Below are 20332 nucleotides of genomic sequence, written 5' to 3' on the forward strand. Positions count from 1 at the left end.
GACTGCATGTGCAAAGACTTCATCTTTCACACTCGGACTAGTAATAAGGATCTTCAATACCAAACTTAAGTTGGCTGTTTTGGACCACTTGGGTGCTAGGTAGAATCTGTGTTCTAAGGCAAAGACCAGGTATAGAATATTTGAATGACAAAAGTTGAAGGTTAGCAACGCAAAATAGGAAAAATGTTTCTTAAAGGGGGGCAGGCCTTTTATTTTGCTTGATGACAACTCTTCCCCCCCCCCCCCCCCACCCACCTCTTTCCCTCCCCTGGCTCTTTGAGCTATATTCACAACTATTTTGGCTCTTTGTCTGTAATGGGTTGGCCACCCCTGACTGCTAACCTTGTAAATATTGCTAGTGATCTGATGTAGTAATGATAGTACAGTTCAGAAAATAGATACCTTGGGTACTTTATTGTGTGCAAGTAGAATCTTTGTTTCTGATATCTACAACTGTGGTCCCATAGAAATAAGAATGTGAGATTTCTAGGATGCATGTTAGCAGTTTATGACTTCACTGTAAATGTAGTTAGTATTTGTCAAAATTTAATTTCAGACTTAGTCTTGTTCGATTCCTTTGATTTCTCCCAAGTGCAATCATAACTAATTCAAGACTTTGAAATCTTTTTTGCAATGCTTATTAAAAAAAGTAGAACTTAACTTTTTACTATTCATTTAATTACAGTTAGGGGTGTTACACATTTAGCAAATGTTTATTTTTGTAACCACTGAAATTCAGTAGTTGCCCCCCTTCCTTACATGTAAATGTGTAAGTGGGAGCTGATGTTCATGGGAAGCCGCTTTTAAGCTGGATCCCTGTAAGCACTGGCTCCCTCCCCCTTCTCACTCTCTCACCCCCCCCCCCCCCCATACAGAGATGAGGGTGGGGAGGGGGAGAAGAGAGCTCCTCGGAGCCAGTAGGGAGCCCTGGCTTATCAGTTAATTGTGTAAATTACAGCTAACATTCCTAATTACAATGTTAAACATCTCTCCACTACCTCAGTAATGCATCTATTTTTAACAATCAAATACAAATACAATGATTTAAGGTTCATTTTAAGGATGTTAAATTGCGTTTAATCAACTAATCGAATAGTCAATGGAAATTCCTTCAGCTGCTTGATTAGTCGATAAGAGGGGAACTTCAGAGCTGCAGTGGGGTTAGCACCCCAGATGCTAACCCTACTGCAGTTCTGCATTTTTAAATGTAGTAAGAACCGGGCAGCTTTTTCTACCTTTAAAAAGGCAAAAGCGCAGCAGGGGACCTTGCACAAGCTGGGACTCAGCTGTCCTGGCTTATGCCTGGTCCCCCACTGTCTGCCTCCCCCACCCCCAAGGAGATGGTACTGGGGGAACCCTCAGCACTGGCTCCTGTACATCTCCTCCACGCCCCCCCCCCCCCCCACTGCCTCTGATAGGTGCGGCAGGGAGAGAAGCAACTAGTTGAGTAGTGACTCAACTAGTTGCTTTGAAATTTTTTTTTTTTCTTCTTCTTTCGTTTGTAGACCTTAAAAAGGGAAAGGCATCAGTAGGTACCTTGATAGCAGAAGGCTTGCCCAACTCAAGGATTTCACATAGAAAATGACTGCCTGAAGTGTGGGAGATAATTCTTTCACAGCAGTATAGAAAACATATTGCCAGCCATAGTCGCATGTGGTTTTTTAACTCTTTCCACTCTGAAATTTTAAACCTTGTTTCAGGTATCAAACCCCCTCTACATTTTAAGATGTTACATAAAGAAAAAAAGTTAATTTTTTTTAAGAACTTCAAAGGAAGATAATAAGCATAAGAATTTTGTGGTGTTTTGAAAACAAGTTGGAATTGCTTAGAATCTTACAAAGGAACTGGCATAGATGGGATTGTCAATTGGAAGGTATAGTAGGAGGGAAACAAAAGCTTCTTTTGGATGTTAGAGAGATGAGTGAAACTGTACTGTTGTGGGGAGGCTTGGGGTTCTGTAATGTAAAAAATTCTAACACGGGATTTGGGTATCTTTATGGCTACCTTTTTATATGAAGGTGTTTAGCCTCCTGGATGAACTCACCACAGGGCTTCTCACTCATAATTCTAGTAAATATGAAAGTCGCTGATCAATAGTGCAAAATTTTGCAGCTGGCTGAAATGCAAGCATGCTGTAATGTGCTACAAACAAGAGTTGCATATGATGTTATATATACACTTATGCATTGAACACTTGATCTGTGTAAGAAATTATACATAGACAAGATTACACACATTTCACATGAAACACATCCTTAAGGCTAGAAGGTGTTCCAAATGCTGCAGTGACGCACAACACCCACCAATATGAAATCCTAAGTCACTACTCAGAAAATGTATGGCACAGACAGTCTAGGATAAAAATCCTAAACTCAATCTTCGAAGTATTCAATGGGTTAACGCACATAATATTGATAGAACTTGTTTGCTTTTGGTAGAAACACCACCACCAGGATACATCAGTGAAGATGGAGAAACAAGTGACCAGCAGTTGAACCAAAGCATGGATACAGGTAAAAAAATGTTCATCTCTTCCTTATGTGTTCAGAGCGAGGATTTCTAGGTGTGATCATCTAACACAATGGAATGAATTCTTTCAACCATGGTTGTAATGGAGGTCTGACAAGTAGGGTTTCCAGATGGCTGAAACAAAAATACCAACCCCCCCCCCAAAAAAAAACCCACTGGGGAGAAAAATTGGTTGAAAGGAAAAAAAAGGGGGGGGGGGGGAAGACCAAAGTTGTTGAGCGCAACAAAAAAAAAAAAAAAAAAACCATGACACGCTTCATGGGTGGGTGGTGGGGGGGAAGGACCGGCCAGAAAGGGAGCAGTGTTGGCTAGGAGAGGGGGGCAATGGGGCTGGCCATGGGATATCGGGGGAGGGGGGACCGGCCGGGAGTGGGTGGTGCTGTCCCGGGAGTGGGGGGGGGGGGGAAGCACAGCTGGGGGGGATTGGGTGGTCAGGGGGAGGGGGGCGGGAAGCAGAGCTGGGGGGGAGGGGGGCATGCGGCGGCACTGGCCGGGGAGATCAGGAAGAGGAACGGGCCAGCGGAAAGCAGAGCTGGGCGGGGGGGGGGCGGCAGCAGCGCTGGCTGAGAGGAAGGGGGGGCGGGAAGCAGAGCTGGCAGGGGCCGGGAGAGGTGCAGCGGCGCTGGCTGTGGGAGATCAGGAAGAGGAATGGGCTTGCGGAAAGCAGAGCTGGGGGTGAGGGGGTGCAGGGGGGCTCGACGGGGAAGTGAGGAAGGGGAAGTGGGGGGAACTGGCCTGGGAGTGGGGTGAGCAAATTGGCTGGCAGGGAGCGGGACTGACCCAGGCACTTGCTGCCTGTCCTGTGCAGGCTCCTGGCGATGCACGAACAAGGAGGAGGCTTCCCCTCCTTCTCACACAACCGACTGAGAGCTCCTGGCAGCAATCGCAGCCCCGCCTCCCATCTGGGACTCCCAGCCTCTCTGGTATTTTCTGTTTTTTACTGGACAGAGCATGCAAATACCGGACTGTCCGGTACAATACCAGACACCTGGCAACCCGACTGGCAGGCCTACTTTAATTGTAAGCCTAATTGGAAAGTGGGTATAGGTTAATGATTTGTTAGTGAACTTAATTTAAAAATAAATGGCTTTCTAATGCCACTCAAGGATTGTTTCAGAGTCTGACATACATGAGGAGTAGAAGTAATGGACTAAAATACATATTTCAAAAATTAGACTTAATGTGGCAAAATGAGAATAAACCATTCTTCCCTTCATCTTTTTCTGGAGCCCCTTTAAAAAGAAGCAAGGGGACAGGCGACTTTACCGTCACTGTCGCAGTAGGAAAAGGATTATTGAGACACCCGACCGTAATACTGTGGGGGAACACTTGACTATCATCACTGGAGGACTCAGCTTGATACTTGTGAAATCCTGCTGTCTTGCCGCCCCCCCCCCCCCCCCCCATTTGTCCTTTTCCATTTTCTATCTTTTGCCTGTCCTATATCTTACTCTCTTGACTTTTCATCGGATTGTAAAATTAACTGTGCTGCTTGACACCAGCTTGCTGAGATGGGGTGTTCCAGCTAACTCTGCTTGGCTTGAAAAGGACCAATGAAGAAAAGGGATCTGACTAGACCACCCAGCTGATACTCCTGACTAGGGATGTGAGTTGTGGCCAATCTGCCAATCAAAAACATCTGTTTGAATGAGTAGCTAATTGTCCTGTATCCTGCCCTACATCTACTAAAGCTTTATTCTCTCCTCTCCCCATTTATACTTTCCAGTTTCCTGTCTTGTCTGTTTGTCAAAAGCAGGAAAGGGATGATCATTTGGAATTCAGATTTGTACAACAGAATTTACTTTCTCCTCCCCCATTAAGGAGGTCTTTGGCAGAATGAAAGACTAACAACTATTTTCTTCCACCCTCTTTTTTTTTTTAAAAAAAAAAGGCATTGGTAGATTGACTGCTTATTTTGTATCACTGCTCAATATCAGTTTCAATTTGTTTTGCCTTGATTTAAATCTTTTGAATTTATATGTTAATCATTACATTTTTCAGTCTTACAGAATAAATTTTACTCTATTTGCTAGGGTACAAAGCAAGCTGTGGTCTACACCAGCCAAATCCTTTAGCCTTGTTTTAAAACTGTTCATCCTTGGACAGTTTCAGGATCATGTTGACACATTTGCTGTTTTGGGTCCTTTATTCCATTTTCATTAAAGAACCACCTTTTCAACAGAAATCATTATGGCGTTCTCATGGTATATACAAGCATGCTGGTACAGTCTCTTTGGACTGCTGAAATTTCCATACCAGTTCTCTCTCCCACTCATTCAAGTACATTTACAGTATTTACAAATGAACATTAGACTATTCCAAGTAGTTTCAGGGATGAATCACTGCAGCATACTTACCAATATCCAGACCATCCTGAAAAGAGCATCTTTGTAGATAATTTTGTTTTAGTTGAAGGAGTTGACACATCCTGCTTTTGTTTCCAGAAGGTTGGGGGGCTGCCTGATTTGCTGCTTTTTTCCTGTTGTGCTCATCACCCCAGTGTGACAGCCTCAGCAATGAATGTCTTCACAAATACCTCTGATTTAGAGAAGTATTCCCATTAAATAGGGAACTGAGGCAGATATTAAGTGAATTTGGCCAATGTGTCGTGGGAAGACTGGGTAGAACTGAGAGAGAGAGAGAGACTCTGATCTCCCTGGTCCAAGTACATTGCCTTAACTGTAAGATTCCTTGACTGGCTGTTAGACCTCTCCTTAACTTTGTATGATTAGTGCTTGATGCTACCAGTGCTGGTGACAGAATATTTGAAAAATCAATCACTAATCTCATTTGGCCAGTAACAAAGGGCATAAAGCTAATCCAGTCTTGCTCTTGTGCTGAGTGGGAGAGAAGAGAATTCTGCATACAGTATTTTAAATCTTAGCGTATTTTATCAAAATAACATAAGATTGCATTTCTCAGTTATTTTGGTAATTTATTTCAAAATACCTTTCAACAATTATGTATTTAGCAATACAGACACCTTTTCCCCTGGGGTTAGCATGTAAAGAAAGCCCTATAATCAGGGCTCAACAAACCGCTGAATCTACTCGCCTGTGGTGAGTAGACTTTAGCCGGTGGCTCCGTGAGCCCTGTTCACCGGCGCTTCGCACATGAGCAGTGCTGGTCTGGTACATGCGTAGTGCAGGGCCGGTGAGTGGCTCTCGCCGGGGTTTGTCAAGCCCTGCCTATAATCTTTCTGGTGCTGTGCCCCCCCCCCCCCCCCACCCCAACAGCTTCGCTGTAGAACAACTCTTAATTCAAGCATGCACACTGCCTATTCCCCTAGAGATCAGGGATCCAGAGTAGGGATGTAAAAGAGTACTTGGCTTCTTGCACCCCCTCTCCCTCCCCCCCATCATCACCTTGCTGCCTCTATATCAGAGGGCGTGGGGAGCGGGAGCTGGTGCTGAGGGAAGCTAGCTTAAAATCCGGTTCGCTCCTCCTTACCCCCCACCCCACCCCCTCCTGTGCTGCTTGCATGATCCCCTCCCCCACCCCCTTGCTGCTGCCTCTGTCAGAGGTGGAGGTGGGGGATAGCAGGGGAGGCTGCTCTGGCAGCAGCCTCTGTCTGGGCTACCTGCACACCCAGCTCTTACTATATTTAAACTGCAAAGCTGCAGCAGGGGCAGCTCCATCTGAGCACCTTCCTTTATTTACTAATCGTGTCATTGAGACAAATTGTATGAAGGACACGATTACCCAACTATCTGCCTCTTTACATCCTTAATCTAGAGCAAGAAATAGCCTGAACTAAGTGCTAAATTTGTTTGGAGCTTCCTGCTTGCTGCCTTTTTCCTTTAGGGTATGACGGGAATGGTAGCTGACAGGAACCCTACCCTCCACTTCCCCTCCTAAACCCACAGCCCCTGTCTTTCCAATTTGTGAGTATGGCAGCTGGGCTCGGGGGAGGGGGGCAGTCAAGCAGCTGCTAGTGGTGACCAGCAGCTCTTGCAGTACCTTCTGTAGGAGAGTAGGGATGGTAATATGGCACAGCACAGAACATTAATTCTCTGCAAATTTTGCATTGCACAATGGTTGCACAAATGCAGATTTCCTTCAGGAATAATTGTGGCCTAGGATATGATGAAATAGCCAACTTCTACAGGCTGGTCCCTTGTGCCTTCTGCTGAAGACTGTCAAGGAAGCTTTTGGTCCACTGAGAATCACTAATCTTCCTCCTTTAATGGCACTTGGTGTCAGTGACACTATTGCTTCAGAACCATCCCATAATCTGAATAACCTTGTCAGTTGTTGCCCTGTGTCTAACCTTTGAATTATATAGAGTTTATTGTTTAAGTAAGCTACTGAAGACTGTCTAGGTCTAAACATTTTTCTACACAGTCTTTCTTGTTTCCTCTTGGACAATATGCACTCAGCACTATTACCTATAAACGAGCAGCTCCATGATAGTAGACTATCATGGTAGGTTGTCTCTCTAAAGTTGGAAGCCTTTCCACTTAAATGGGACTTCAACTGTTCTAGTCTGGGTACAGACTGTAGTGCCTCATCAGTCCAAGCTTGATGCCTTAGGATACAGGTGAGTAAGATGGGGTCTGTAGGCTGTATCCGGCCTGTCAAGCTGTTTCCTCTAGCCTGCAGCCCCCTGTCGCTCCCTCATATCAGGCCAGTTGAGACCTGGGACGGGGGAGTGTGCGAAGTTTCCTCCTGCCCCCAGGGGCGTGCAGCATCTAAAAGGAACCATCTGCTGTTCAAAATGCTATGTGCCCCTGGCAGTGTGGGGGCAGGGGACAAGAGATTTTGCATGCTCTCCCCATCCCCAGACCAATCATGGTCTGAGTGGGGTAGCATGCAAAGTCTCCTCTCCCTGCCAGGGTGGGCTACACCTATAGAGATCCAGCCCCCTTTTGCCCAAGGCCCTACCCTTTCGGAGCTGGCCTGCAGCCACTTTCAAATTTTGTGAAGTGGCCCCTGTCAAATTATTGCCCACTCCTGCTTTAGGGGAAGGCCAACCTGCTAGAAGTTGAAGTTATCTTGTTTTTTTGTCTTTGCCTCTTCCTCTAATTTTGCTTCAGTCCATAGCAGACTGTACAGGAGAGTTCATGTTTCTTTTCTCCATCCTTCTGCATTGGAGGCAGCAGCGCAGGACAGGCAGCCAGTCTGCACGGAGAGCTAGTTTTTAAACTGGCTCCTCTCTTGGACCTGCTCCCACCTGGCACTCTTGCTGCTGCCTATAATACATGTCTCCCTGGGAGTAGGGCTGGATTGCACTGATAGTTTTGTTGTATTAACAAAGCAAAAGTAGAGTCTAAAATGCATATAGACTGTAGTTGGGCAATTATGTCTGTTATTTTAGGCTGGTCCATTTTAGTCTAGAAAACTGGTTGCAAGATATCAGAAGTGTTTGTAGTTCATTGCAAAGAGTAATAGCCTGATATAATGCTAGAGTATGGAAAAGAATGGTCTTCTGTAATGTAAATGAAACACTCAAAATTTTTATCTGAATTATTTCTACAGGATCTCCAGCAGAGTTATCTCCTAGTACACTCTCCCCAGTTAATCATAGTCTGGGTAAGCTAGAAATACTTCACTTTTAATTGCTTTCCTAAATTGTGTGCTTCCTATATGTATTAGTGTAAGACCATGTAAGTCTTCCTTTTCTTTTTGATGTGGGGGAGGAGGGTGAAGGATGGAATCTGTGGCAGAAGTGCTGTCATGGTCCGTTTTCATTAATGGTGTTTTAGCCAAAACTCAAGTTTAATTGCAAAGATGTTAAATATAAATAACTGTGGTACTTTGTTCCCTTGTAACTGCTGGGATCTTCGCAAAGGGAAACAATAGACTGGCTGAGAGTATGCAAGAATGGTGGGAACAAGAAGGGGATTTTACTTACAAGGATACATTATTTCAAGGTGTCGGTAGCTGAAATGTTTCCATATAGGTATAGCTGCCAGGTAATAGGGTCTGCCAGAAATATCTCCAACATTGTGCTAGCTGCCTAGACATGACTGTTATCATACTGCTACTTTGTTAGTACACCTGCACAATAGTGTCGCCTTTGGCCACAAGGGTATATTTCCTCCCACCACCACTGCGTTAAGGAGGATCATCATCTCTCAGCTGTATAGCCGTTCGGAAGAATTGCAGAGTGTATCAGACTTTTGCTTGGCCAGACGTGGGAAGAGGCATGTGGCAGGAAAATAAAAAAGCTGTATTGGGAAGAGCAACCCCATAATATGGAAATAAGAGAAAATAACTGTGGGAGATGATTTGTGAGGTACAAGCAGGGGCAGATGACTGTTTTGCAGGGCCCCGGGCAGCATAACTCCGCGGCCCCCCCCCCCCTTTGCCACCGCGCATGCGCCGTGACACCATGCACATGCGCGGTGGCGCCATGGCACATGTGCGGGGCTTTTTTAAGCGCGGGGCCCGGGGCGGCCGCCCCGTTCGCCCTGCCCTATATCCGCCCCTGGGTACAAGGGAAGATTTGGATCCTGAAGAATAGGATAGAAAGGGAAAACTAGTGAAAAGCAAAGGTTTCTCCAGAAGACCCTTGTAGCCCTGTACTCGGGATAGAATTGTAAACTAATACTCTACTGGATTAAAATTTTACCCCAGTGTTTATTTCCTTTATTATAAAAAAATTGCTCAACTCTATTGAGTAAGCATTGTTCCCTCACCTGGAGTAGTAGAGGGTTCAGAAAAGTGAGACATTAAATATGAGTCTGAAGAGATTGATGGGACTGGGCCTATTCTTGAAGATACACACTATATGTGATAAAAGGATTTGGGTGTTTTTTTGCATGGAATCTATATTGGGAGGGTCTATTATCTCCTCATAATACAAGGGAAAGAGGATATTTAAACTGAAATAAGTTTTTAAATCAGTAAGGTATTACCCAATCGCATGGATAACCGGATTAGCCAATGATAGCTACTTCTCATACTTGAAAATCATAGTCGTAGTGAAGGGCTACTAAAAGCACTTGCTTCAGGACATAACCACCAATAGTTTGAGGCTGGTTTAAGAGGAAACTGTTTGGTTTTTTGTTTGTGGACAGGCTATCCTATACCTAATTTTGTAACGTTTGTTTCTTGTCCCTCAGTGACAGGATACTGGACTCGATAGACAGTGGTCTGATCAGTATAAATTTTTATGTTCCTGTGCAGAACATGATCTATGGAAAATGAAAACTTAGTTACTGATTAATTATAGCTCATGAGCTACAGCCAAGACTAATCAGTTAGAATCAATAAAGATAGATTTTTTTTTTTTTAAACATTGGTTTCATTATCACAGGAATGCTCATTCTATCTCTTTTTTTCAGACTTGCAGCCAGTTACTTATTCAGAGCCTGCATTTTGGTGTTCAATAGCATATTATGAACTGAATCAGAGAGTGGGAGAAACCTTCCACGCGTCACAGCCTTCACTGACAGTAGATGGTTTCACAGATCCATCAAATTCAGAAAGATTTTGTTTAGGTTTGCTCTCCAACGTTAACAGAAATGCCACAGTGGAAATGACAAGGCGACACATAGGTATGTTTTCAAATCTTATAATTAATTCTTTAAGAGTAATGACACTTAGCAATAATCACCCAGATTTATTCAGTTAAATTTTGACACAACTTGCATTGAATCAACATAGGAATGGGAAAATATAAAAGCACAACACTAAAGCAGTATTTAAAGTAATACTAGCAGTATTGAACTGTATTGTATTCTTGCCTAGTTTTGGAATGTAAAATGATTATTTACTACTTTCAAATAAAACTGAAACTAGTCTTAACTGTGCTAATTTGACATGATTGTTAGATTTCACAGGAACAATTATTGAAGTGTACAGCATATACCATCTTGATTGTGGTCTTCCTTTTGATAGTTGTACCTTGGCGGGAGGAGGAAAGACTTGCAAAACTAAAACTTCCATTTTGCTGGATTCCAGTGTGGATTTTTTGTGAAATTCTTCATGTTGAATCAAAAAGCAATTGTTTAAAAGTTAGTTGTTTTCGAAAACTTTGGATTTTTGGGAACCACCAACATACAATGTAACTGCTCAAGCAAAATGATCACTCGAAAAAAATCCAATTGGGGTTCCCTAGAAAAGTGATTCTCAAACTTGTGTTGGTGACCCCTTTCATACAGCAAGCCTTTGTGTGTGACCCCTGCCTTATGAATTAAAACCACTTACTATATTTAATGCTATTATGAATCCTGGAGGATAAGTAGAGTTTGGGGTGGAGGCAGACAGCTCATGACCCCCCTCCATGTAAAAAAACCTCACGATTGAGCCCCTTGTGGGTCATGACCCCTAGTTTCAGAACTCCTACCCTAGAACAATAAATTAACTATTTACTTGCAATTCCATTTTCCAAAAAAAATAAAATCAGTTTTTCATAGTGAGTCTCCTCACTGAATGAGCTATTACATTCGAAATTTGTATTTTGGTTCATACTAAAATTCAGATCTTTTTTTTTCCTAGACAGGAGGGCTAGTTTATATGTAAGTACAAGCAGGAAGGGGCTGTCTTTTTGTAAGACAAATGAACTCCTTTGGTAAATTTGCCAAAGAGCAAGGGTACATTGGGGTAGGATGGGCCAAGAGTCAGTGCAGCGTGAGGAGGGCCCTGGAAGTGTAAGTAGCAGATGATTCATGAGCCTTGTCTTCAGAGTACTTTGCTATGTGCTACTTCAGCTACCACACTCATATTTATGCTAAAATGAACAGAATTAACTTTCTTATTAGATCTGATCTTTTAATTGCAATTGTTGTTTCGAGAAAGCAATCAGAATCCAAACCACTGTCTCAAAGTACTAAATAGATAGAAGGAAGAAAGTCTGTCTTGTTCTTAACAAAGAAATTCTTCTCATTCTAACCAGCATATTCTGGGGTTAGGGGTGGAGGAATTATTCTTAAACCACATCCTGCTCTTGCTACAGGTGTCACCTGGCAATGTAGCCACACTGCAAGGGAAATCTGTTAAGCTGGCATTGCTGAGGAAGAAAAAGTTGGCCCTCCGTGAAATAAAGCAGACTTCTAATATGTTAACCAGTTCAGGTCATGTCCCAAGTGAAGCTTCTATTAATCTTGTTTCAGGAAGGGGAGTGCGTCTGTATTACATTGGTGGGGAAGTTTTTGCCGAGTGCCTAAGTGATAGTGCAATCTTTGTTCAAAGCCCCAATTGTAATCAAAGATATGGCTGGCATCCTGCAACAGTGTGCAAAATTCCACCAGGTAAGAGCGCAAGTACAAGGCATACTAATCAAGAAAGACAGTAAATTGAAATGCATTTTTTGTCTTTTTAACATCTAAAAGTTGGTTCTTCACATTGCCCTTATAGTAAATCCTGCAAATACATATAGGCTGTAGTCTAAACTTGTTTTCTCTTCATAGGATGCAACCTGAAGATCTTTAACAACCAGGAATTTGCTGCTCTTCTGGCTCAATCTGTGAATCAGGGTTTCGAAGCAGTGTATCAACTAACTAGAATGTGTACCATAAGAATGAGTTTTGTTAAAGGATGGGGGGCTGAATACAGGTATGAAACATTAATTGTTACTTTTAAACATTAATCCCCATCTTGAAAGGCAGATTACACTGCCATCAATTATAAGAATACACTGTAAGCAGATAAAAAAGAGAATACAGTTGTTTATATGAGTGTTCTAAAGCCCTTATGGAACAATGCTAATTTGTCTCAAAAGCGGCGAGGAGTCCTGTGACACCTTATAGACTAACTGAAGTATAGGAGCATAAGCTTTCGTGGGCAAAGACCCACTTCGTCAGATGCCCACGAAAGCTTATGCTCCTACACTTCAGTTAGTCTATAAGGTGCCACAGGACTCCTCGCCACTTTTGCCGATTCAGACTAACACGGCTACCCCTCTGAATTTCTCAAGTAGCTGGAAACCAACTGTTCTGCCAAAAGTGTGATGCTCTGTATATTAGAGTTTACTACTTACATTTGATCGTGTGTACCAAGGTGGTGGAAAGAGTGGTTCCTGCTAGTGACTTTGGAGATTGTTCTGCGATTACTTGCTTTTTTGTGAGATCTACATAAAGCTATTGTCTAGTGCTGCTCTATATGGAATGTGATGAGCTGCTTAGATGTAATCCTGAATTCAAATGGTGGTAATCAGAGATAGGAAAGAGTTTGAAAGTCATTCCAAATTTATTCCCTAACTGTTTTATTCTTTATAATACACTTATTGAAAGTCATTGTGGAAAGCACAACTGTTATGATATGAATGATAACTTTGTGTGTTTGTAGTTAAACTGAACCGTTTTACAAATGGGGAAAGGTTTTTTTTTTAATTTGAATTTATAGAGGAGAGGGGTTTTTATAAAGTACAATATCGGAATTCAAAAGGAATAGTATCTGACATGTATGAGGTAAGAAGCTATAATGGAAAATGGGTGACTGTTTTAAAAAAAACACCTCAAATGTCTATTGAAATTGTCCGTAGAAAAGAATAGGGAATTGATATATCACACATCTCTGAAGTGTAATTACTGTAAAATGGAATTATTTCAGGCTTAGGCGTATATTTAATGCTGCATAGGTTATACTGATATTTTGTTCCCGTTTGGGTTATTGTGTACATGATACATTGGGTTGGACTAGATGACCTCCTGAGACCCCTTCCAATCCTCTGCTCAGAGCAGGACTAGTCCAATCCAATCATCCCAGCCAGGTCTTTGGGAAGCCAGACCTTAAAACCTCCCAAGGATGGAGATTCTACCATCTCCCTAGGTGCTTCACCACCCTCCTACTGAAATAGTTTTTCCTAATATCCAACCTAGACCTCCCTCACTGCAACTTCAGCCCGTTGCTTCTTGTTCTGCCATACCTCCATATCCGTACAGGTAGCTGAAGTCTGCTGTCAAATCCCCCCTCCAGTCATCTTTTCTGAAGACTACAAAAGCCCAGTTCCCTCTAGGGAGGTGAAGGGTTATCTGTTAAGCATTTGCCTTGCTGTTATGCTTACCTGGGTAACAGGTTAACCAGCGTGGGACTGTTATGGCTTGGCCTGGCTGGAGCAGCCACCCCAACTGCTGCACGGTTTGTATGGGGGGTGGGGGGAGAGAAGAGGGGGAATGCTCTAGCCTGGCTGGGCCAACTGTGCCGCAGGCAGGGGACTGCTCCAGCCCACCCAGAGCAGCTCCCTGCCCATGGCACACCACGGCAGGCCCAGCCAGAGTAGCCCCTCGCCCACAGGATCATGGTTAAGTGTTTAAACATTCTATTTTATCCAGTTAACTTTTTAATTGGGTTTTAGATCCCTAGTTCCGTCTGCCACTCCTTATAAGTCATGCACCTCAGCTCCCTAATCATTTTTGTTCTCCTCTACTGGATTCTTTATTTATCCACATCCTTACTATGGCAAGAGGGGCTAAAATTGGATGCAGTACTCAAGATGTGGCCTCACCAGTGGTGAAAGAGCGGAATAATCATTTCCTTCTGTCTTCTGCCAATGCTCCCACTAACGCAGCCCGTTAGCCTTCTTGGCAACAAGGGCACACTGATTCCATATCCAGCATCTTGTCCACTGTAATCCCCAAGTCCTCTTCTGCAGAACTGCCACTTAGCTAGCTGGTCCCCAGTATTTAGCAGTGTATGGGATTCTTTTGTCTTAAGTGCAGCACTTTTTCTTCTTGAACGCCATCAGATTTCTTTTGGCCCAATCCCTCCAATTTGTCTAGGTCACTCTGGACCCTATCCCTACCCTCCAGTGTAACTACCTCTACTTCCAGCTTAGTGTCATCAGCAAACTTTCTGAGGGTGCAACCCAACCCATGATCCAGATCATTAATGAAGATGTTGAACAAAATCAGCCTCAGGACTGACCCATGAGGTACTCTGCTTGATACCGGCTGCCAGCTAGACATTGAGCACCACCCACTGAGTCTGATCTAACTAGCTTTCTGTCCACCTTATAGACTGTTCATCTGATCCATTCTTTTTTTTAACCTTGATGACAAGCATACTGTGGGAGAAGGTGAAGCTTTGCCAAAGTCAAAGCAAATCACACCCACTGCTTTCCCATATCCAGTCCAAGGATGTTAAGAGGCAGGTAATTGACTAATTGTGTAATCGATACGATTTGTATCGACTATATGATTAGTCAGTAAGGGAAGGTGCTTGGCTCTTAATATATTTGGAATTCAGAGCCGCAGCAATCTCGGACTGGTGCAAGCTGGGACTGATCGGTCCCAGCTCACACCACGTCTAGCAGCCCCTGTTTTGTGGTGGGCTGGCCACAGGCAGAACCTGCTCTAGTAGTAGCCCCTGTCCATGGTGGCTGGAGCTGGCTGTGGATACTACCATAGCGGCCTCTGCCTGTGGTGAGCCTTGGCCTACTGTGGGCAGAGACTGCTTTGTGGCAGCCTCCCTCAACACCCCACCTGCCCCCCACCTCGCTGCCTCTGATAGACACAGAAGTATGGAGAGGGAGGGAGCTAGGGGAGTTGGTCTAAAGGCCTGTGTATACTTAAGCAAAATAAAATACAACATAAAAATCAGTATAGATAAGACTATTTTAGAGGTCAAGCTACAGAGAGTCAAAACTTGAAGCATACAGAACTTGATAGAGAGAAGGGTGTTCATAAGGTTGCTGTGGTGTGTGGGGTTTTTTTTTTTTTTAAAGGGTGTGTGTTGAACTTTAGATGCTAATAAACTTTAGGTCTATGTGATCCAGTAGAGTTATTGGGAGAATGGCTTACTGGAAAGGATTCCAGTTTAGTTTCTCTGCATCTGTATATTTGACAGAGAATGTTAAATTCTTGGTGGCATGTGGATAATAAATATGAAGGGGAAGATACCAAGATTATTGAAATACTTCTAGGCAAGATAACTGACTCAGGCCACATCTATACTTACCATGCTGGGGATTGATCTTTTGGCATTCAGTTTAGTGGGGGACCTACTAAATTGAACGCTGAGGGCACCCTCAGTCGACACAGTACTCCTTGATTTGTGAGTAAGGAAAGTCGACTGGACTGCCCCCTGTGGAGAAGCCACCAAGCTTGGCTTAAGGTACATCAATTCTGGCCTATGTTATTTATGTCGGTGTTGTGTATCGTAAGCTGACCTTCGAGGTCTAGAACAGATCTAGCCTTTAATCCCTGTTTAGTAGCAAATTAAGCCATTTCCAGTTTATGGACTAGTTAACTATTTGGGACTATTTGTAAGTAAAAGGAAAAACAGGATTTAATGTGAGTTATTTGCCTTGGAGAAGTCTTTTGGGGTTTTCTGTAATTCTTCAGTAATGGAACTAGGGATGTGAAGGAATAGTCGACTATCTGATAGTTGCCAAACTTGTTGACTAGTTGCTTCCCACCTGCTGCCTCCCTCAGGAAGAGGCAACAGGTGGAGAAGGAAGTACTTCAAAGTGGCAGCACCACGTGGAGCCTGGGGCCAGACCCCGGGCTCCACATGATGCTGCTGCTTTGAAATGCTGCCATGGGAGCCTAGTGCCAGGTTCCTGCAGCAGCAATTCAAAGTTGATGAGGCATCTCCACTGATTCTGGGCTCCATGTGGCACTTTTGCCTTGAAAGTGTAGCAACAGCTCTAGGGCTGTTTGTACACTTCAAAGGTGGAGACACCGTATCAATTAGTCAAATAGTTGATGCTAATCGATTAGTCAGTTACCTGCAATTTAACATCCCTAAATGAAATTGAAGTGGTATGGTTAAGGCAGGAGAATATTTACAGCTATACAGTGTAATCAATGGATCTAATCCTGTAGTCCTAGGTCAGGAAAACTTAGATCTCATGGAGACTGGCCTCCATCCACTTGAGCCTGAGACCTATGAAGTGAAATAAATAAATGCTTCTCTCAGGCAGTGTTCCCTCTAATTTTTACCATCCGTGTGCAGATATTGTCCATCCATATTGGAAATTAATGTCTGGGTACCGAGACATGTTTGAATGTGCAGCATCAGTTGAAACACAGTCAGCTGACTGGCATTTGAATCTCTTGAGTGGCCACATAAGCTCACAGCTTACAGGGAGCATTGTTTCACGTATAAGTACATCCAGTACTATGATACCACTGTTTTTCTCGTACAGAATTTCTTGAGAACATATCTTTGGAATAGCAGGTATCTAAAATAGGAGTGGTGAGGTTTGAGAGATGACAACTTTTAAAGTAAACGAAGCAATGGCAGCATTTCTTTTTTACAGATTTACACATTTAAAAAAAAAAAGCTTGCCATGTGGAAATGTATACTTTTAGTAAACTAGGATAATGTAATTTCTTCAAGCAACTTGAAAATTTTACACAATACATTACAGACAAGCTACAGGAAATCAGCACAGATGATGTTTGGTGTTTCTGTAAGATAACATTTGCCCTCTTTAACCACACGCTCAGTTATGATGCGCTTGTTTCTGACAAAATCTAGCACAGCTTCCTTAAATTTTTCTCTGAAGCAACTTTTATAATCATCAGAGCTTACTCTTCTTTTGAGGACAGTATTACTATTACTTAAAACCAGAGAGCTAATATAGCTATTCTTTGTGGATAAAATAATAAAAGTTTGTCAAGTTCTAGTCACATACCTGTGCAAACCTTTTGAAAACAAGGGGATTACTTAAGTTTTTCCGTGTGTGCTTAATGTCCCCTGCAAGACTCTTTAATATTAGTGAGTCTGAGAAGTTAAATATCAGCTTGACTCAAATGTGGTTATCAGGTTGCGTTTGTAGGGTGGACAGTTTTGTTTAAAAAAAAAAAAAAATCTCTAAGTAAAGCTGATCACTTGCACCCATATTAAACTGGCTTTGTGGCTTTTGCTCCTGTTGTCACATGAGAGCATCATATTAATCTCCTTTTCAGTTAAAGATGTATATTGTACATATTTGCAAAGACTCAGCAAGAAGTTTTGTTGTTGTCCTGCTTGAGGGAGTGTGTTTTTTTTGTTTTGTTTTTGTTTTGGACGGTTTCTTTTGGGTGGGGGAAGGAAGGGAGAGGGAACACACCCTTAGTGGCCTCTCAAATCTCTTGGTAACTCCTTTTTTCTTCTTCCCCAGACGGCAAACAGTAACAAGCACTCCTTGCTGGATTGAACTGCATCTGAATGGACCTCTACAATGGTTGGACAAAGTATTGACTCAAATGGGCTCTCCTTCAGTACGCTGCTCCAGCATGTCGTAAAATACCTTCCTTCGTTGCCAGTGGGCTAAATATCAAGTCCATTCAACAGACTTAATATAACAGCTCGTCTGTCTTAGTATTTGTGTGTGGTTCCCATGAACTGTTTACTATTCAAAAAGTTTTTTTTAAAAAAAACAGCACTTGAGGTCTCATCAGTTAAAGCACCTTGTGGATTCTGTTTCCTGTACTCTGAAACTAGATGAAAATTTAGTGTGTAAAAACACCTTCTGAAGGAGGAAGGGACAGTTCTAAAGACTCTTAATGGTGTTTTCATTGGGTGTATAATTGAGTGTCCTAAAGGTTTATCAATAACATGAATAGTTACGTATATGTACAGGTAATGTATCATGATCTCCAATATCACAGTATTGTGCTGTTCTAAATTTTTAGTTCCCTTAAACAGATGTGTGCTCTTTTTAGTTTTGGGCAAACGTCTGATAAAATTGCAAGTTCTCTCTAATCCTATATTCTTTTTATATTTTTTTATATATGCAGGTTTTAAAGTTGTCCTTTAAAAAAAGAAAAGAAAAAAAAGCCGACTTTCCTTGTAGAAAAAAGCTTAACTTTTTGCTGCCTTCTTGAAAAATCCCTCTGTTGAAAGGGGAAAGAAATGCCTAAGTTTCATCTCTGAAATCTTAAACACTTTGTATGCTTAATGGGGCCCAAATTGAATTTATATTTATAAATTCTGAGTCTACCTATCACACTAGGAGCCTACTTCTCACTCTCCCCATCCAAAGTAATGCATCTGTTGCTGGCAATGGATGCATTGACACAGCCAGCACTGAGGCGTTTGAATTTTTATTTTGTACTTCAAATCATTGAGAGCAAATACTTTCATGAAATGAAAATTTATAATAGCATTGAATGGACTTATGTAAATCTACAGGCTATTGGCTTACCTCTTACACCTATATTTTAAATATCACTTAAATATTGAGTTTAATTTTGGACCCAAATAACTTTTAAACAGCTTTCCCATGGTCAAACTAGACTTTCCATGTTGGTTTTAAATAGATGCAGCTTTTTAAAATATTTAGTGATGGAATGTAAAATTCTCTGATCTGAGTGACTTTGTAGTTACATACCAGATCATATGCATTCATGAGCCTTGTAAAAGTAGGTGCTTCTGCAAAATCTATAGGATAGTGGTTGCTGAGGTATGACCAGCAAAGGAGGATTTTTAGGTTCTTCAATGCAGTGCATGTTATTGTGAACCCTTGGACACTACATCTGCACCATACTAAAAATATTCTGAATTATATTCTACAAATAAGTCTGGGTTGGGGAAGGGTTGGGAAACTGTATAGAAGGGTTACTCTGACTTGAAAAATATACATCTTACTAACAATCTTATGATCTAGCTGTCTGTCATTCTTTTGTTATTGTGGCAGTAGCAGGATTGCCTTTTGTCTGTTTTTCTCCCCCCCGTTTTCTTTCATTACACTAGTACTGTACTTTGTAAGTACAGCTAGTGATAACTTAGCTTTGAGAACAAAATGTGGCCAGTGTTACAGCTTTTAATCAGTTCATTCTATGAAGATAGTGATGGATATTTTTATGCCAGAATGAACAGGGCATATAAGCAATACCAAAAATTAAGCCTTGAAAAAAGTGGGGCAGGCAATTAAAAAAAAAAAATTGGAAATGCATTTACCAGTTTGTGGTAGTTTTACCAGTAGACTAATGTATTGGTAGAACATGTGAACCTAAGAAAATAAGCTTCATGCGTGTTGCATTTGCCTAATATGTGAATACACTAATAAAAATTCTAATTCTCATGATGGTGTTTTTTATTAATGTTTGACAACAGCCACCTCCTTCATCTGCTTTACTTACTGTATTATCTTATGGAAGAGAACTCATTGAGTCTCAACATACACACTGGCCCAGACTTGCTGTAATTCATGACCTTTCTCCTTCTGGGAGGAAATGAAGTAATGCAGCATTCAAAATGAGTTCAAAAGCAAAATTGCTATCTTATATATTGTGCTGGGCGAGGACTAAATATAAGGTAACCTGAATAAATGGCAGGGGAATTCTCACTGTGACACCAGCTGGATGTTTTAGACAGCTTAAGGTAAATTTTAGGATACTATCTCATTGAACAAGCTGTCATACTTACTCAGATTTTTGTCATCCACTTAGAATTTCTGGATTTCTTTTTAGTCTGCATTTAATGATAAAAGCTTTCCAAGCTGTGAATAAAAGGGAAACTTAGTTACCTTGTGCCAAATACAAATTAGATTAAAATATCTCTTGAAAAAGACAAGTACTAGATCAGAAGTAGCTAAAGAAGAATGACTTTCTGGGTGAAAGACTAAAATTGCACTTAGGGAGCGGTCTGGAACTTGGATAAGCTATGTGACCTGATGCTAAGGTCATTTGCTGTTTGTTTGTATTTTTGTTCCTTCAGCTTTTGTTTATACAACTATTGCTCAATTCATTTTGAACTGCATTATAGGAACACTGATTAGTCTTTTTTTTGTGGGGGGGAGGGTGACATGCTCCCATCCAATGTACAAGGAATTTATCAGTGGACCTAGGAAGCGGAAATGAAAGCTTAGACTCTCATGTACTCACATGTTTCCAGTAGTTGCAGCTGGCGTTTCAAGGAAAAACATCAAATATCCTGAGAGTCTCAATTTAATTTGTAAGCACCAGCAACACAGCTTTATCTTTGT

The 20332-nt window shown here is 42.0% G+C and overlaps 1 protein-coding gene across 2 annotated transcripts in view; it reads left to right on the forward strand.

Annotated features, from left to right (window-relative positions):
- SMAD2 (SMAD family member 2) overlaps nt 1–19429 on the forward strand; it is an 89848-nt gene extending 70419 nt beyond the window's left edge. For both annotated transcript variants that reach the window (XM_075932703.2, XM_075932702.2), the window contains 6 exons: nt 2439–2513; nt 8008–8061; nt 9819–10031; nt 11589–11726; nt 11886–12030; nt 17525–19429. In XM_075932703.2, coding sequence (XP_075788818.1) covers nt 2439–2513; nt 8008–8061; nt 9819–10031; nt 11589–11726; nt 11886–12030; nt 17525–17648 — 749 coding nt within the window. In that variant the 3' untranslated portion in view covers nt 17649–19429. The remainder of the gene's footprint in view (nt 1–2438; nt 2514–8007; nt 8062–9818; nt 10032–11588; nt 11727–11885; nt 12031–17524) is intronic.
- The last annotated feature ends 903 nt before the right edge of the window (nt 19430–20332 follow it).

This window comes from Pelodiscus sinensis, chromosome 6 (assembly GCF_052426305.1).
Source record: "Pelodiscus sinensis isolate ZL-2025 chromosome 6, ASM5242630v1, whole genome shotgun sequence".
NCBI lineage: Eukaryota > Metazoa > Chordata > Testudines > Trionychidae > Pelodiscus > Pelodiscus sinensis.